At 43.8% G+C, this 16,614-nt stretch overlaps 1 protein-coding gene across 3 annotated transcripts in view; it reads left to right on the forward strand.

Annotated features, from left to right (window-relative positions):
• LATS2 (large tumor suppressor kinase 2) overlaps positions 1-16,614 on the forward strand; it is a 60,760-nt gene that overhangs the window by 32,527 nt on the left and 11,619 nt on the right. For all 3 annotated transcript variants that reach the window (XM_044284735.1, XM_044284734.1, XM_044284736.1), the window contains exons 3-4: positions 4,397-4,529; positions 6,751-8,222. In XM_044284735.1, coding sequence (XP_044140670.1) covers positions 4,397-4,529; positions 6,751-8,222 — 1,605 coding nt within the window. The remainder of the gene's footprint in view (positions 1-4,396; positions 4,530-6,750; positions 8,223-16,614) is intronic.

Raw genomic sequence — 16,614 nt, forward strand, 5'->3', positions numbered from 1 at the left:
TGACCTATTGTGAGGAGGCTGAAGGGACACTCTTGGCCACTGGGTGAATAGAGGTCTATGGATATGTTTGATATGTCCGCCAAGCTTTCCCTGCTAACATGTGCCATACAAGGCTAGTATACATGGAGCATTACTTTAACTATCCAAAAATACCAGGCCGGATTAGCTCATTAGTCTGAGGACCAGGGCAGTGGAGGAGAGCTGGTCCGTTCGTGAATTGCTGGGTGACATTCAATACATTTCGATATAATCCTGTAAAGGATCAGGAGCAGGTTAATCGGCATAGACCTGCAGATTCGTTGGGTGGGATCGCTGGTGATATAATTGATGGTTAGTAAACCTGCTGATGACATCAGTGAAGTGTCGCCCTGTCTGACCGTCTCTTGTTTCATCCTCTGCTCTTCTGCGGTGCTACCAAAATAATCGTAATCCATTCTGATTCAGCGTGGAAATCTGAAGTCACAGGCTTCATATTTGTTGCTGTTGCTTAGTTTCTGTAGATTTCTTTCCACGTTTTCTGCTCCGGGTGAAATGTTCACGCCACTTTTTATAGATGACTGAAGAAGACGGCACGATGTAAGTGGATAAAGCTCAGCCCAAAAATGGTAAATGACGCTGGTATCACTTGATGCGGCTTGATTCGTGTGATTTTTGCCTAATGCCACCACAGACCTACCTAAAAAAAAAAAAGAGAAAATATTTGTCTGCTGTCATACACAGAATTTTTCTATTTAAAAAAATGCACCTTTTCCGTGGCATTTTTCATGCCAGTGTTTTTGTTTTTTTTTCGGTTTTTTTATTGATTTTTTTTGGTGGCCAGCTATTACTTTTACAGTCTGTATTGAAATATAAAATACAGTACATACTAAGAGGGACATTTATTAAGACCACCGTTTTACTTCCAGTTATTAAAGAGGTTGTGTCACAAACAGTCTACATTTTTCAAACCAGCCCACGGATCTGAATACTTTTGTAATTGCATGTAATTAAAAATTTAGTATAGCCATTGAGTTATTCAATAAAATGAATCTGTATAGCGCCACCTGCTGTCTGCTCTTTTCCTTATTTTATTTTTTTTCTTCTCACTGATCTGGTCGAACGGACTTAGTTTAAATCATCTGCCACCAGCCATATGTTCTGTTAGAAGCTGTGGCAGTTACATGGAGAGAGCCTGCAGCAGAAAGGACACGCCCCCTGAGCTGCTAGGCTGAAGATAATCTAGCAGAGCAATGGGAGCAATGGATGGGGAGATCTCTGGACCCATGTGAGGTACAGGGCTGGTTCTAGCTTTGTTAGAAAGGTATTGTCATGTAGTATTTTTTAATTTTTTTTACACACATTTATGGCATAACCCCCTGAATACAGGTTAAGGCCTCATGCACATGGTGGTCTGCACAGATACCAGCCGTGTGCATGCCACATCACTGTGCGGACCTATAGACTTCAATGGGTCCGTGATACGCATGTTGCGGCGACGTTTAGGACATGCCCTATGTTTTGTGGCGTGGCTGCACAGATGCAGAATCACACAGAAGGGCTACTTTACATGATGGATTTTGCAAAAGGTGGCAGTTTCTGCCTCAATTTTACCATTTGAATGCAAAGGTCCCGTTTTCGGTTTAGCCCAATTAGATGGAGCTCAACTGTGGGTGGGTGCTACCACGGGTTCCAGAGGCATCTATGTGGACACCACCCCAAGAAAGGACATGTCCTTTTTAAAAAAAATAATAATAAATTGGCACAGTCATGCCTTTAAACTGTGGCCACATGAACTGAGAGGCAGACTCATTGTGGCTGCTGGCGGCTTTTTTGGCATGGCGTCTGCACCGAATTCCACCAGCAAAAGACTCTGCGTGAACAAGGCCTTAGGATGGTAGAATTTATAACAGATTGGGTCATTTATGGTCTCCATGCCACAGCGGCATTTACATGCACTTATTGTGTTAAAGGTGTTATGCAAGATCTATAATGCCCCCTCCTCCCCATATGCCCGGGCCCCTCACAGAGGTTGTACTTATCCCTGCTGCCTGGCACCCGAGTCGCTTCTGATGCCGGAACGGTGGGGGGGCAGCCAATAGCAGGCCACAACGGGAACAAGCCTCCCTGGCATCGCGGGTGACGCTAGGGAGGTTCGTTCCCGTCGCGGCCTGCTATTGGCTCCCCCCAAACGCTGGATGTTTCGTCTGGCATCAGGAGCGACACGGGTGACGGGGAGCAAGGTAAGTCTGTGTGAGGGGCTCAGGCATTTAGGGGGGCATTATAGATCTTGGATAACCCCTTTTAATGCATTTCTAAGTCACCAACTAAAATTAATGATTTCCAATGACCATTTTTCAGCTGAAAAAATTGTCAACTGCCTGCTGAGAATATGATTGGCCAGGTTAGAACATTTTGGCAGTTTCCCACCGAAACTATACATGCATGGCATGATTGGCTCAATTCAGCTGATTTGCCATTGTGTTCAAGGACCAAGGCTTCAGTTTAATCTGACATGTTGCTGGTAGCTGCAATCTGGCCAATCGTTTTATTGTTTGTGGAAGGGTTAACACAGTTGGGGCTCATGCACACGAGTTATTTTTAATTTATTTTTTGGGTCCGAAAAAACGCAGATGCCATCCATGTGCATTTTGCGGAATGGAAGGGCCGGCTCCTAAAAGAACAGTCCGTAATGCGGGCAATAATAGGACATAGCCATTTCCGTTTTTGTTTAGTTTTTTTGCGGCCCCATTGAAGTGACTGCAAAAAAAAACTAGAAAGGGCTGCAAAAAAAAAAATAGAAAGGGGACAGTGGAAAAAATGTGGTTGTGTGCATGAGCCTTTAGGCTAAAGTGAAGAAGAACTTGGGGAACAGCCTACATGGCAAAAAAAATCGCAGTGTAGCAATGCCTACGTCGCAACTAATCAAAGTGAATAGGGTGACAATAAATCCTTAACTTACAGACTGCAGTGCAACCCTATTCACTTTCATTTGTTGCCATGCAGGCAGTGCTGTAATTTTGGGCCCTGCAGCGTGTACCACGGCCATAGTGGCTGTATAATCCTGAATTCCAGCAATGTCAATATACAAAAATATATGGTGGGGTAATTAGTTGTAAACAATTCCAGCATATAGAGTAACCCCTAAAATAACAATTTTATTGGTATACCTTAAAAAAGGGATCCCGTTCGGGTCCACTTGTTGTATCGTAAATATATAGACAGAAAAAGTGTATCCTATAGTCACATCCAGTATATTTAATGGCCTGGGGTATGGGGATACTTGTCCCTATAACTACCCCTATCCTACAACCTCAGCCCAGGGAAGGCTCCTTGTGGTGGAGGCCCCCTGTCCACGTACCTAAGCTCCTACCCCTCACAGATCCCTATGGGGGCACAACAGGGATATTCCTAGTTTAACAAGATATGAGGTGAGGATACAAATCATTCATGGACATACATATATATATCAACTGGATGCAGATAAAGAAAAAGAAGACAGTGATAACATGGTACAGACATATACAAAAATATACGATATGGTCAGGGTTGACTGTATAGTCATAAACCTGTACTACCTCTACCTCAACGCGTTTCCCCCATAGACTATGCCATGGGATCATCAGGAGGTACAATACAACATTAGTCTATACAGAGTGAATGCAACCATACAGATATTGGCATATAGCCAGGTCACATCAAAGTAGATGCAACCATACAGATACTGGAGTATAGCCCGGTCACATAGAAAAAGTGCGAACGATATACACTGGCATAAAGCCAGGTCGCACATATACAGTGAGATACTTGCTCTACATAAATTGATTAGGGGGGAAAAAGTAATCGGGCCAGTAGATATGCTATAATAGCATCATATCCGGCAGATTATGTGCACATTTTGATTATCGTGCCTGCAGCGGACTCCTCCAGTGGTAGACAATAAATTCTGCATCCTATGGGGCAGAAAATGATCATATACCCAAGTCAGTTTGACATTTATCATCCAGATATACATAGATACAGAGGTCAGTGCGGACTCACAATTTAGATGTCAGGGAAGATCCCAGTTAAAGATTATTCCTGTTGTCCCCCTATCATGAAGTCCTAGTGAGACCCACCCTAAAATCAAAAGTCAAAGTCACAAATAGTACTCATATTAAGTAAGAACTAAGTAGTACAAAAGCTTGTAATTCTAGTGACAAGGTGTATATAACTTACATGCTGGAGTCCTTCCCTGTGTTCATGTTCCCCCCTGGTAGGCAGTTTGTTACTGATGCTGCAGCTGTATTTAAAGTCCTGCCACTTAGCGCCCTGTGGCCCTATTGGTAATCCTGTATAATCCTGGCCTAACTGATGATGTCCAGTTGTCATTTATCATCGATTCTTCTCATTCATTCTTTATTATTTCCTTTGTAAATAGGAAATGGCGATACGTGCTTTGAAGCAGACGGGGAGCCGGAGCATTGAGGCAGCCCTGGAGTTCATCAGTAAGATGGGATATCTGGACCCCAGAAATGAGCAGATTGTCCAAGTGATCAAGCAGACATCACCAGGTAAACCCTATGTGAGCAGTGGATTCTCTGTATACATGCGGAAAGTCATTTAATGATTTGTTAATGTGTTACTGATCATTTAGTATTAGCACACATCAGTGATTATAAGTGCGGATCAGCATAAAAAGAATTATCCAAATGTATGCTGTGATGTACCCATAGCCATATATGGATCTAATGTGTGACAACTTAAAGGGGGTTGTCTCATGAAAAATATTCTACAGTTTTCAAACCAGCACCTGGATCTGAATACTTTTGTAATTGCATGTAACAAAAAATTTAGCATAGCCACTGAGTTATTCAATAAAATGTATCTGTATAGCGCCACCTGCTGTTTCTTCTTTTTTTATTTCTTTGTCCCGCTCACTGAGAAGGCCGTACATGCTCAGTTTCATCCTTCAACTGCCTCCTGAGCTGTGATAGGCAGAGCTGAGACACGCCTCCTGAGCTGTGATAGGCAGAGCTGAGACACGCCCCTGAGCTGTGATAGGCAGAGTTGAGACACGCCTCCTGAGCTGCAGCAGAAAAGACCCCCTCCCCCCCTTCCTTAAGCTGTTAGTTGATATAAATCTAGCAGAGCAATGAATCGGGAGATCTCTGGATCCATGTGAGGTACAGGGCTTGTTCTAGCTTTGTTAGAAAGAGATTGTCATGTACTATACGACGTCTGATTTTATTTTAATTTATTTTATAATAATCATAGGATAACCCCTTTAAAAGCGTCACATTAAATGTTGTTTTAATATAATTCAGAATGCAAAACGAGTTACTTTTGTAAGCGTGGGTGGGACGCCCTGACGTCACTCTGGAGCGCCCCGGGAGTCACACGGACGTTAAGTCTACTGCTCCCCCGCTCCCCACTACACTTTACCATGGCTGCCAGGACTTGAGCGTCCCGGCAGCCATGGTAACCATTCAGAAAAAGCTAAAGGTCGGATCCGGCAATGCGCCGAAACGACGTTTAGCTTAAGGCCGGATCCAGATCAATGCCTTTCAATGGGCATTCATTCCGGATCCGGCCTTGCGGCAAGTCTTCAGGATTTTTGGCCGGAGCAAAAAGCGCAGCATGCTGCAGTATTTTCTCTGGCCAAAAAACATTCCGGTCCGGAACTGAAGACATCCTGATGCATCCTGAACGGATTTCACTCCATTCAGAATGCATTAGGATAAAACTGATCAGGATTCTTCCGGCATAGAGCCCCGACGACGGAACTCTATGCCGGAAGAAAAGAACGCAGGTGTGAAAGAGCCCTAATGTGCACATCCGACTGAGGTGGTCACACAGGCTCAGTTCCATCCTTGTCTACTGTTAGAAGTTAAGACCGTTACAAGGAGCGAGCTAGAGCAGAAAGGGCATGCCCTCTGAGCTGTGAGAAGGAGAGGGCTGCAGCAGAAAGAACACGCCCCCTGTGCTGCCATCTTGAAATAAATCTAGCAGAACAATTGGAGAAATGAATGGGGAGATCTCTGGATCCATGTGAGGTACAGGGCTAGGCCTAGCTTTGTTAGAAAGAGATGGTCATGTACTATGTGATGTCTGATGTATGCCAATCATGGCATAACCCCTTTAAGTTGGTTTGGCAGTATAAAGCAGCTGTATATTGAAGAGCATGTGAACATTTTTTCTTTTTTAACAATGGGAATCGGAGACCGACGTATGCTACTATGAGTATCTAGGTGCATCGGTCTGGGGCAGTAGTGATGCTCTTCATGCACCCCAAAGTCTCAGTGTAGTATCAATAGACTCTGTAAGAGAAGGACGACACAGGGTAGAATTTCCACAAAAGTGTGTTACATGCAGGTTTTTATTCAAATTTGCCATGGAATTCACCCTATGCATTACAAAGAGTGAAATCCACCCTGCAGGTCAATTTGTGGTGCAATTTATTTTTCCGGCAACATGTGGATGAGAGTTAATAAAATCTCATTCACTTTGTTGGTACTGTAATTGATTGCAGATTTTCCACATGCAATTCCACTGCAGAAAACCTGCAGCATATCCACTATGTGTGAACATACCCCAATAGTCAAACATCGCAGAGGAATTAGAAGTGCTGAGTAGAGGTCCCAGTTTAATACATTCTCCAAGAACTTAAGGCCAGAAATGGAGTTTGGTGCCCTAGCCCTTGAAATTCAGTTTTTGCGCTTAGTAATTAGTAGTAAGACCTTTTAGATATTGGTTAACGTTTGCTGTGTTTTATTTTTATGCTTTATCTTAAAGGTAAAGGTCCAGCCCCAAACAATGTTCTTCATCGGTCAAGCTTTGAAGGACCAAATGAACCTTTTCCTCCATATCATCCAATGAATAATGCCTATGATGGGCCAAGCTTTCCTGTTGAAGGTGCCAATGTTCTTAATGATGTTCCACGGCAATACATGGACTACTTGCTTTCTGCACCCCAGCCAGGCGCAATGAATGGACCATCTCCAAGACCTACTACTGCAGGTCATCAACACCAACAGAAGGCCTATGCCACCAGTGTAGAGTCTGTTGCAATGAATTACACTATTCCCAACCAGGGACTACCCATACAGGCTCCTCATACATCAAATAGCCCACACTATGCCCGTCAGCATCTTATCGTACAAGGGGAACCTATGGGTTACGGAGTGCAAAGAACCCCATCGTTTCAAAACAAAATGCAGCAAGATGGCGGCTATGTTAATATTCAAAACAAAGGACCAGTGGCACAATCCAGCCCAGGCCATACGTTTCAGCAAGCACCAGCCGCTTTGTACATGCCGCACCCCCACCACAAGCAGTCAAGTCCTTCTCACCAAATGCTTGTCATGTCTAGAGGGTCTCCATATACAAATGATTTTCCTGACTCTCCTCAGAACCTCCTGAATCAAAATAACATGAATATGGAAATGTATGATATGGGAGGTATGTGGCAAAACCCACAGTCCCGACGTGATTCTCTCCAAGGTCCTGGCATGGAGTCCTCAGCACGACAACACATCCCCTTCAGACCAGAGTCGCAGGTACCAAGCCGCACTAACTCCTTTAATAACCACCAGCAACAAAAGCAGGTCCAGATGTGGCAAACTCCTCAAAACAAACCAGATACTTCCAAGGCCTCACCTACCATCACAACCGTGACATCTGCCCACATACTTCAGCCAGTAAAGAGTATGAGGGTGATGAGACCAGAACCTCAGACTGCAGTAGGTCCATCTCACCCTGCCTGGTTGGCTTCACAAGCAGCTATCGCAGACAATCTAGAGAAGATGGAGCCCCATCCAATATCTGTTGGTGGTCCAGGTGCCTATGGGATTGAGGCAGAATATAACAATCAGGATATGAGATTTCCACCACCTCCTTACCGAACGCACCATTTTCACTCAGAACAGCATGAGATAAACGCCTTATGCAAAGGAGTGGAGCAGAATATGCGGGTTGTGGACACCGTGACAAGTAGTCAAGCGGAGGAAGCCAATGGTGACGTAAAACATGAGAAATCAAGTAAATCTTCTAAACCCAGTAAGCCTGGGAAGGATAAGAAGCAGATACAAACGTCGCCTGTACCAGTGCGTAAAAACAGCAGGGATGAGGAGAAGAGGGAGTCCAGAATCAAGAGCTACTCACCATTTGCCTTCAAGTTCTACATGGAACAGCATGTGGAGAACGTTCTCAAAACCTACCAGCAAAAGATTAATAGGCGGCTTCAGCTGGAACAAGAGATGGCCGAGGTAAGCATTTCCATTTAGTATGTTTTTACTTTAGACTTTAGAAATGCAGGGAAGAAACATTCTGTTACCCATGACACAAATTCTAGATCTTTGTACCCAAAGGCAGTTATTTGGAGTATTATGGAGTTTCACTTTCTGTGTCCAATGTGGGCAGTGCCATTTTGCATGGCCTCCAATAAATCTGTAGGCCATAATATGGTGATCTGCCCCTGACCGGTTAAGAGCCTGGATTATGTCCTCAAGGCTATGACTTTTTTTCTGTTCAAGTGAATTGATCTGATCACTATATCACTGGGGCAGATTTACTAAACCTCACATTGGTTCATGTTGGATGATAAATTTGGTGAATGGCCAGATATTTTGTCTTAAACGGGTTGTCCAAGGCCTATAACGCTGCATTTCCCCATCACATGGATGAAAACATTCGCGGGGACGGAGGTCAGCCAATAACGGGCTGCGACGGGAACGAGCCTCCCTAGCATCGCGGGAGCCAATATGGAGGCTCGTTTTCATTCGCCGACGGGCATCGACTGCCGTGGCAGCATCAGAAGTGACGTGTGTGCCGGGGAGCGAGCTAAGTGCAATCTGTGTGAGGGACCCGTGCATATGGCGGGGAAGGGGGGGCATTTTAGGCCTTGGATAACCCTTTTAATGGTTTGCAAGTTATACACAGGATAGGGGATAAGTAACTGACTTTTGGGACCCCCACCGATCTCTAGAATGAAGGTCCCACTAAATCAGGTTGGTCTTCTCCGGCAGTCCCATAGATAATGAATGGAGTGTCGGGACACATGCCCGACTTGCCGCTCCATCAGATGGGACCTGCATTCTTGGGATTGGTCAGATTCCATTTGTCAGTTATTCCCTAACCTGTGGATTAGGTGATAACTTGCAAATTTGGCACAGCACCTTTAATTGTACACCACCTATTGGTTGGCTTACTTTTTGCTAACGCTGCATCTTGAGCCACGCCCTTTTCCAACTAAGTTACATCCCGCTTTCCCGCTACGTCATGCCCTTTTGGTGAGTTAGGGCAAATTTGAGTGCATTTTACAACAATTTTAGATGGACTCTGTTTTATAAGCTGGACTCACCTGCACCGTGCGGGGTCGGTACATGGGGCTTGAGATGCTAAAATGTCGGCATCTACCAAGGCTTCATGTAGGTAAGGACAATATACCCTTCAACGTAAAAATATGCAGTTAGAGAGCGGGCAGTTGCTGGATGGGTAATAAGAGCTGGTGCTACATTCCCCCTGTCAGACATATAGACAGATCATGGGCACCTCTCAAAAATAAATCCAGGATTAAATTAGATGACACGCTCATTTATTTTCTATATTTAGAGACATTTTGTTGAAACATTTATTTTGAGATTTTCCAATTATGACTGTTGTGACAGCTGTAGAGACAAAATCATCTATTTTCAATTCTCAGAGCTTTCCTTCTGTCATCTGCAGATAAAGTCCCTAAAAGGTTTATAATATAGGAAGGCAAATTGTGTCCGTCTTGAAGAAGATTTTTTTTTTTTCCTCGGAATCTAAAAGGGTTTATACAATGGGACGTAGCTTTTTGGAACTGTGGACTGCATATAGAGAGTCCCTTTTATTTTTGGTCAAATTTTTGTATTCGGGTAGTTGAACTTACATCATATTAGTGCATTACATTGATGTTCTTTATTAACCCCCTTCATGCATTATGACATCACTGTATGTCATAATGTGTGAGTTGATGTATGGAGGGGGCCGGCTGTGCCTCCCCTGTAATTTAACCCCTTAGGTGCCGTGATCAACGCTGATCACGGCACCTATGAGTGAAGGGAGAGGGATGCGGCTCCCTCTGCCTTCAGATTAGAGCCCCTGCAGCAAAATCGTGGCGCTCCGATTGGTTGCCATGGCAGCCTGGACGCTGCTGAAGCGCTCCAGGCCTGCCATAGCAATCTCCATACCGAGCTATGCACGAGGCATAGTATAGAATGGAGACTGTAAAAATCCTATTCACCCTAATAGAGATCTGATAGGGTGTATAGGAGAGTGGATCAAAAGATCCCATGTACTAGACCCCTAAGGGGTCTAATAGTTTAAACAACAAAATTGTTTAAAAAATAAAAAATAAACCCCAATATAGTAAATGTTTAAATCTCCCCCTTTCCCAATTTTACATATAAAAATATATAAACAATAAAAAAATAAAAGATATTAGGTAACGCTGCATCCGAAAATGTCTGAACTATTAAAATATTTTTTTTTAAATTCCTGTGCGGTGAACGCCGTAACGGGGGAGGAGGGGGACGGATGAAAAACACGCAATTAACCCAATTTTTTTTTTTTTTTTTGTCATCTTGTCTCAAACCTCCCCCCCCCCCCCCCCAAAAAAAAATGTAATAAAAAAATTAAAAAACGGCGATCAAAAAGACGTACATACCACAACAAAGATACCAATTAAAAATAGCTTGTTACGCAAAAAATAAGCCCTTATACAGCTCTGTAGACCAAAATACAGACGTGGACAAAATTGTTGGTACCCTTTGGTCAATGAAAGAAAAAGTCACAATGGTCACAGAAATAACTTTAATCTGACAAAAGTAATAATAAATTAAAATTCTATAAATGTTAACCAATGAAAGTCAGACATTGTTTTTCAACCATGCTTCAACAGAATTATGTAAAAAATAAACTCATGAAACAGGCATGGACAAAAATGATGGTACCCCTAACTTAATATTTTGTTGCGCAACCTTTTGAGGCAATCACTGCAATCAAACGCTTCCTGTAACTGTCAATGAGACATCTGCACCTCTCAGCAGGTATTTTGGCCCACTCCTCATGAGCAAACTGCTCCAGTTGTGTCCGGTTTGAAGGGTGCCTTTTCCAGACTGCATGTTTCAGCTCCTTCCAAAGATGCTCAATAGGATTGAGGTCAGGGCTCATAGAAGGCCACTTTAGAATAGTCCAATTTTTTCCTCTTAGCCATTCTTGGGTGTTTTTAGCGGTGTGTTTTGGGTCATTGTCCTGTTGCAAGACCCATGACCTGCGACTGAGACCAAGCTTTCTGACACTGGCTAGTACATTTCTCTCTAGAATTCCTTGATAGTCTTGAGATTTCATTGTACCCTGCACAGATTCAAGACACCCTGTGCCAGACGCAGCAAAGCAGCCCCAGAACATAACAGAGCCTCCTCCATGTTTCACAGTAGGGACAGTGTTCTTTTCTTGATATGCTTCATTTTTTCGTCTGTGAACATACAGCTGATGTGCCTTGGCAAAAACTTCGATTTTTGTCTCATCTGTCCACAGGACATTCTCCCAGAAGCTTTGTGGCTTGTCAACATGTAGTTTGGCATATTCCAGTCTTGCTTTTTTATGATTCGTTTTCAACAATGGTGTCCTCCTTGGTCGTCTCCCATGTAGTCCACTTTGGCTCAAACAACGACGGATGGTGCGATCTGACACTGATGTTCCTTGAGCATGAAGTTCACCTTGAATCTCTTTAGAAGTCTTTCTAGGCTCTTTTGTTACCATTCGGATTATCCGTCTCTTAGATTTGTCATCAATTTTCCTCCTGCGGCCACGTCCAGGGAGGTTGGCTACAGTCCCATGGATCTTAAACTTATGAATAATATGTGCAACTGTACTCACAGGAACATCTAGTTGCTTGGAGATGGTCTTATAGCCTTTACCTTTAACATGCTTGTCTATAATTTTCTTTCTGATCTCTTGAGACAGCTCTTTCCTTTGCTTCCTCTGGTCCATGTCGAGTGTGGTACACACCATATCACCAAACAACACAGTGATTACCTGGAGCCATATATATAGGCCCAATGGCTGATTACAAGGTTGTAGACACCTGTGATGCTAATTAGTGGACACACCTTGAATTAACATGTCCCTTTGGTCACATTATGTTCTGTGTTTTCTAGGGGTACCATCATTTTTGTCCATGCCTGTTTCATGAGTTTATTTTTTTACATAATTCTGTTGAAGCATGGTTGAAAAACAATGTCTGACTTTCATTGGTTAACATTTATAGAATTTTAATTTATTATTACTTTTGTCAGATTAAAGTTATTTCTGTGACCATTGTGACTTTTTCTTTCATTGACCAAAGGGTACCAACAATTTTGTCCACGTCTGTATATAAAAGTTACGGCTGTGAGGATATGGCAATGCAAAGGAATTTTTTTTTTTTTTTTTTAAAGTAGACCAAAAAAAACTTATACAAGTATTAGTATTGAGCTGCAGAATAAGTACGTCATTTTTAGTGCACAGTGAACGCTATGATGGCAAAACCCCAAAAATCTTGGCGGAATTGTTTTTTAAATTTTTAATTTTGCCACACAAAGAATTGGTAAATTAAATGGCGGCATTAAAAAACCTCAATGTGTCCCTCAAAAAAAAAGGCCTTATATAGCTACGTGAACGGAAAAATTTGAAAAGTTATGGTTATTGGAACGTGGGGAGGAAAAATGAAAATAGGCATCAACCCCAAAGGGTTAAAGCTGTTATTATTATTGGAATTCCTCTTGAGCCTCAGGGGCATCCTGACATGCAGGACAATGGGGGATTTCACATTTGTGCTAATGTTTCCATCTCGGGCAGTGCTGACAGATCTTAGATGCCTTTTATAATTCAGCAAATGCTATAAAATAAATCCTGGCCCGTGGAGCGATGAGGGTTGTTTTTTATGTTTCAAAGGTGACCACTCCGTTAAGACCTAGCTAGCGCCTCAGGAGATACCTGAGGGAGTGGGATAGTTGTCAAAAAGATGCCCCCGCGGTCCCAGGGCCCACCGAATGCCTGGTATATAGCTTCTGATAGAACTCCTGGAAGGTATTGTTAATAGAATCCGGATTAAAGGTAGTATGTCCAGATTGGGTACAGATTCGGAAAACCTGATTAATCTTCTGCCTAGCTTTCAATTGACGGGCCAGCATTTTGTCTGGTTTGTTGGCATACTTATAATAGTAGGAGGCCGTCCATCGGAGAGCCTTTTCAGTGTTATGGGAAAGCAGCATAGTGTCCTTCACAGCTTTGAGAAGGTAGAGTGATGGAGCCCTTTGATGTGCTCGGACCAGTCTACACAGTGTAGATTCCTAAGCAATCTGAGTGGAATTCTGTTCCTTAAGTCAGGACTCGACTCCTGTAAGTTTCCCTCGCATGAAAGCCTTAGGAGTGAGCCATATTAACATGGGGTCTACCTCTGGAGGGACATTCTCAGTAAAGAAGGTCTGCAGCTCAGCCGGGAGCTGATCATGTATAGTGGGACGAGTTAAGAGAGACTCATTCAGTCTCCAGGAAAATGGGGTGTAGCCCGGACTCGAGAAGGCAAGCTCCGCCAGAACCATGTCCTGATCAGACCATGGCGACACAATGTGCCTGGGGTATAGCAAGTATGGCAAACAAGAGGCAGAGACCAGGATTATATCAATAAGAGTATATAAATGGTGGGCCAGAGAATAGCACGTATAACTCCTTTGGGGGCCATTATGTTCTCTCCATGTGTCAGCTAAGGATAGAGATTCAAAAACCTGGTGTACGTGGGAAGATAGGCGAGGGGGAGGGGAAGAGCGATCCAAAAGGGGATTGATGACAAAATTGAAGTCCCCACACCACAGAAGTCTATGGTATGTAAGGGATTCAATAAGCAGCTTCATATTACAAAAAAAGGAGATGGGGTCGTCAGTTGGGGCATAGACATTGACTATACATAAGATACCATCCCTATAGGTACCCACTAAAATCACATATCTACCATCAAGGTCAATAATAGACTGAGATATAGAGAATGGGAATAAGTTTCTAAGGTGTAGAGGAAGCGGCAGCTGGCACCTTGGTCCAGACTCTTGCCGGTCGCTGTGGTCTCGCCGGTGCCGTAGGTGTTGGTGACTGCTCCATCGGTATCCCGGCACGTTGTAGAACCTTACAGCCTTCAGTGCACCGTATGGGTACAGGAGTTCAGTTGGAAGGAGAGAGCAAAAGAGAACCCCCATCTATAGCGCATCTGCGCCTTTTGTAAGGCTTTGTGTTGCCGGTTTCATCTCCCTGCATCTGCAGAGTGTAGACGGTGTCAGGTCAGCATATAAATGAACTGAGGAGGGGAGCCCGGGTAAGGCTACTTTCACACTTGCGGCAGAGCGATCTGGCAAGCGCAGACCGGAAGGACGAATCCGGCATTGCGATATTTTTGGCACTAATACATTTCAATGTAATTTAATGCCAGCATTCCGGCAACTGATCCTGAATTTTGGACGGATAAAATACTGTAGCATGCTGCGGTATTTCCTCCATCCACACCGCCGTTCAGTGACTGAACTCAAGACATCCTGATGCATGTGTGAAAGTACCCTAAGGTGGTCAAGTTCCGGGCTGCCGCCAGGATCTGGTCTTTCATCTCCGGATAGTGAAACTGAAGTACATCTCTCGGGAGCTCTGAAGCTCAGGGTTTTCCCAAGGCCCTATGAACTCTGTCCATTCAGAGCTGGCTTGTATCAGCTTGAGTAAGCAGGGCCGCAAACAAGGTGAGCAGGGTAGCAGATAGATCGGAAAAAGTCTCTGGAAGGCCCCTGACCCTCAAATTGCCTCTGCGTGACCTATTTTCTAGGTGTTCAATTTTCAGCTGAAGGGCAGCCAACTGGGCCGCATGGGAGTTGATGTCCTCCTTGTCTGCACCAATGGCATCTGAAATATCATCTGTTCACGTCTCCAGGTCAGAGACTCTGTTTCCTAAGTCTTGGATTTGGCGGCTAAATTCCGCCACGGCCTGCGAGAGTTCAGTACAGAACAGAGAGGCGATGTTTTTGTACAAATCTGCCAGACCTTGGTCTGGAACGGCTGAATCAGACGGGAGACCCCTTTTAGTGAGGGTCCGCCATAATGGAGTGCCTGGTGAGTCCGAATCTCTGGTAGTGTCTGCGACTGAGCCAGGGTGCCCGTAGTTTTTGTCTTGCCCTTGGTGCGGGTCATCCTTAGGGTCCCCTGAGTAAGAAAGGGGTGCTAGTGCTAGTGGAGCCTCCAGTGTTTTTTTTGTTTGTTTGTTTTTTTGTTTGTTTGTTTTTATTAACCCCTGTCTAATAAGATTTCCTCGCCTGAACAATCCCTTTTAAATGGGTATTCCAAGATTCTTTAAAAAGTTTTTTTGTTTTTAGAAACAATCCCATTCTTGTCCTTGCACTGCATCTGGTATTGCAGTATAGTCCTATTCACCTGAACGGGGCAGTGTTTGTAGGGCAGAGGACAGACCCTTGACAAAACATTTAGGGGGGATTTCAGTGCACAAGAAAAAGGAAATTGCGGCACTCACCTTCGGAAGTAAAAAACTTTCTGTATTCTTCCATGGTTTAAAAATGGGTCAGCGGGACAGATGTTTAAACCATGGAAGAATAAAGAAAGTTTTTTACATCCGAAGGTGAGTGCCGCAATTTCCTTTTTCTTGTGCACTGGCCTCTTGAAGATATTGCCTGTCAATGCAGAGCCCCACCGGATTATTCATTATATATGCTTTGGTTTGCATCTGTGACGTTATCAGTACAGGACTATTACGGCATACACGTAGTGCCACTCAAGCTTTTTCTATGGTATTATTTTAGATTTAGTGGAGATTTATCAGCTCCCCGCGCTAGAAAAGTGGCGTTAAAGAGTTGCAGATGAGTGTTTGCGGCTTTTTACATGCAACTTTTTTAAAGAGTTGCACAGGAAAACTGCCCTCACCACCATTCAGAAAGGGGTCGTGACACGGCTGGTAGCGGAGCGGAGCCAGCTGCCACCACTACTTTATCTTCATTTACACCAGTTTTTTGGTGCAAATGAAGCCAGATCTATGGCAGCTGAGGATTTCTGTTCAGGCACACAGACTACCAGAGGATGTGCTTAATTTATGGCAAGGCCGGAGCCTCGTCATAAATTAGGCGCATCCTCCAGCAACGCAGGAAGCGCCAGTCTTGCTAAATCTCCCTCTATTCTGACTTGTACTTGTGTGAGGAAACATACCTGTATCCACCAACTTGTGGCCCTTTATTGTATGGGGGTACATCTTGTACTTTATGGACACCCGTTGAATAGCTCCTGCATTGATCTGATTTACAAAAAGCGGAGTTGTCCTTTATTACATCTCTAATGCAGCGTGACCAGATTATGTGCAGATGTAGCACAAGTTATCCGTAGGCAGTCACTCAGCCCTTTGTCCCTGCTACATATTTCTTGAGGTGTAGGAAGTCTGACTTTCTCTGTCTTGTTGACTTGGAAATAATGTAAGCAGATTGTCTCCCATCAGGACTAAAAATTTGGATTATGTGATGTGTAATTATTTTTCTATTGTTGGGTGTGAACTTTGTATTCATTACCATATGGAAGTTATGTTTCCCATCATATGAGGGACATCTGCTTTGGCAAGAGAAT

The sequence above is a fragment of the Bufo gargarizans genome, chromosome 3 (genome assembly GCF_014858855.1).
Source record: "Bufo gargarizans isolate SCDJY-AF-19 chromosome 3, ASM1485885v1, whole genome shotgun sequence".
NCBI classification, from domain to species: domain Eukaryota; kingdom Metazoa; phylum Chordata; class Amphibia; order Anura; family Bufonidae; genus Bufo; species Bufo gargarizans.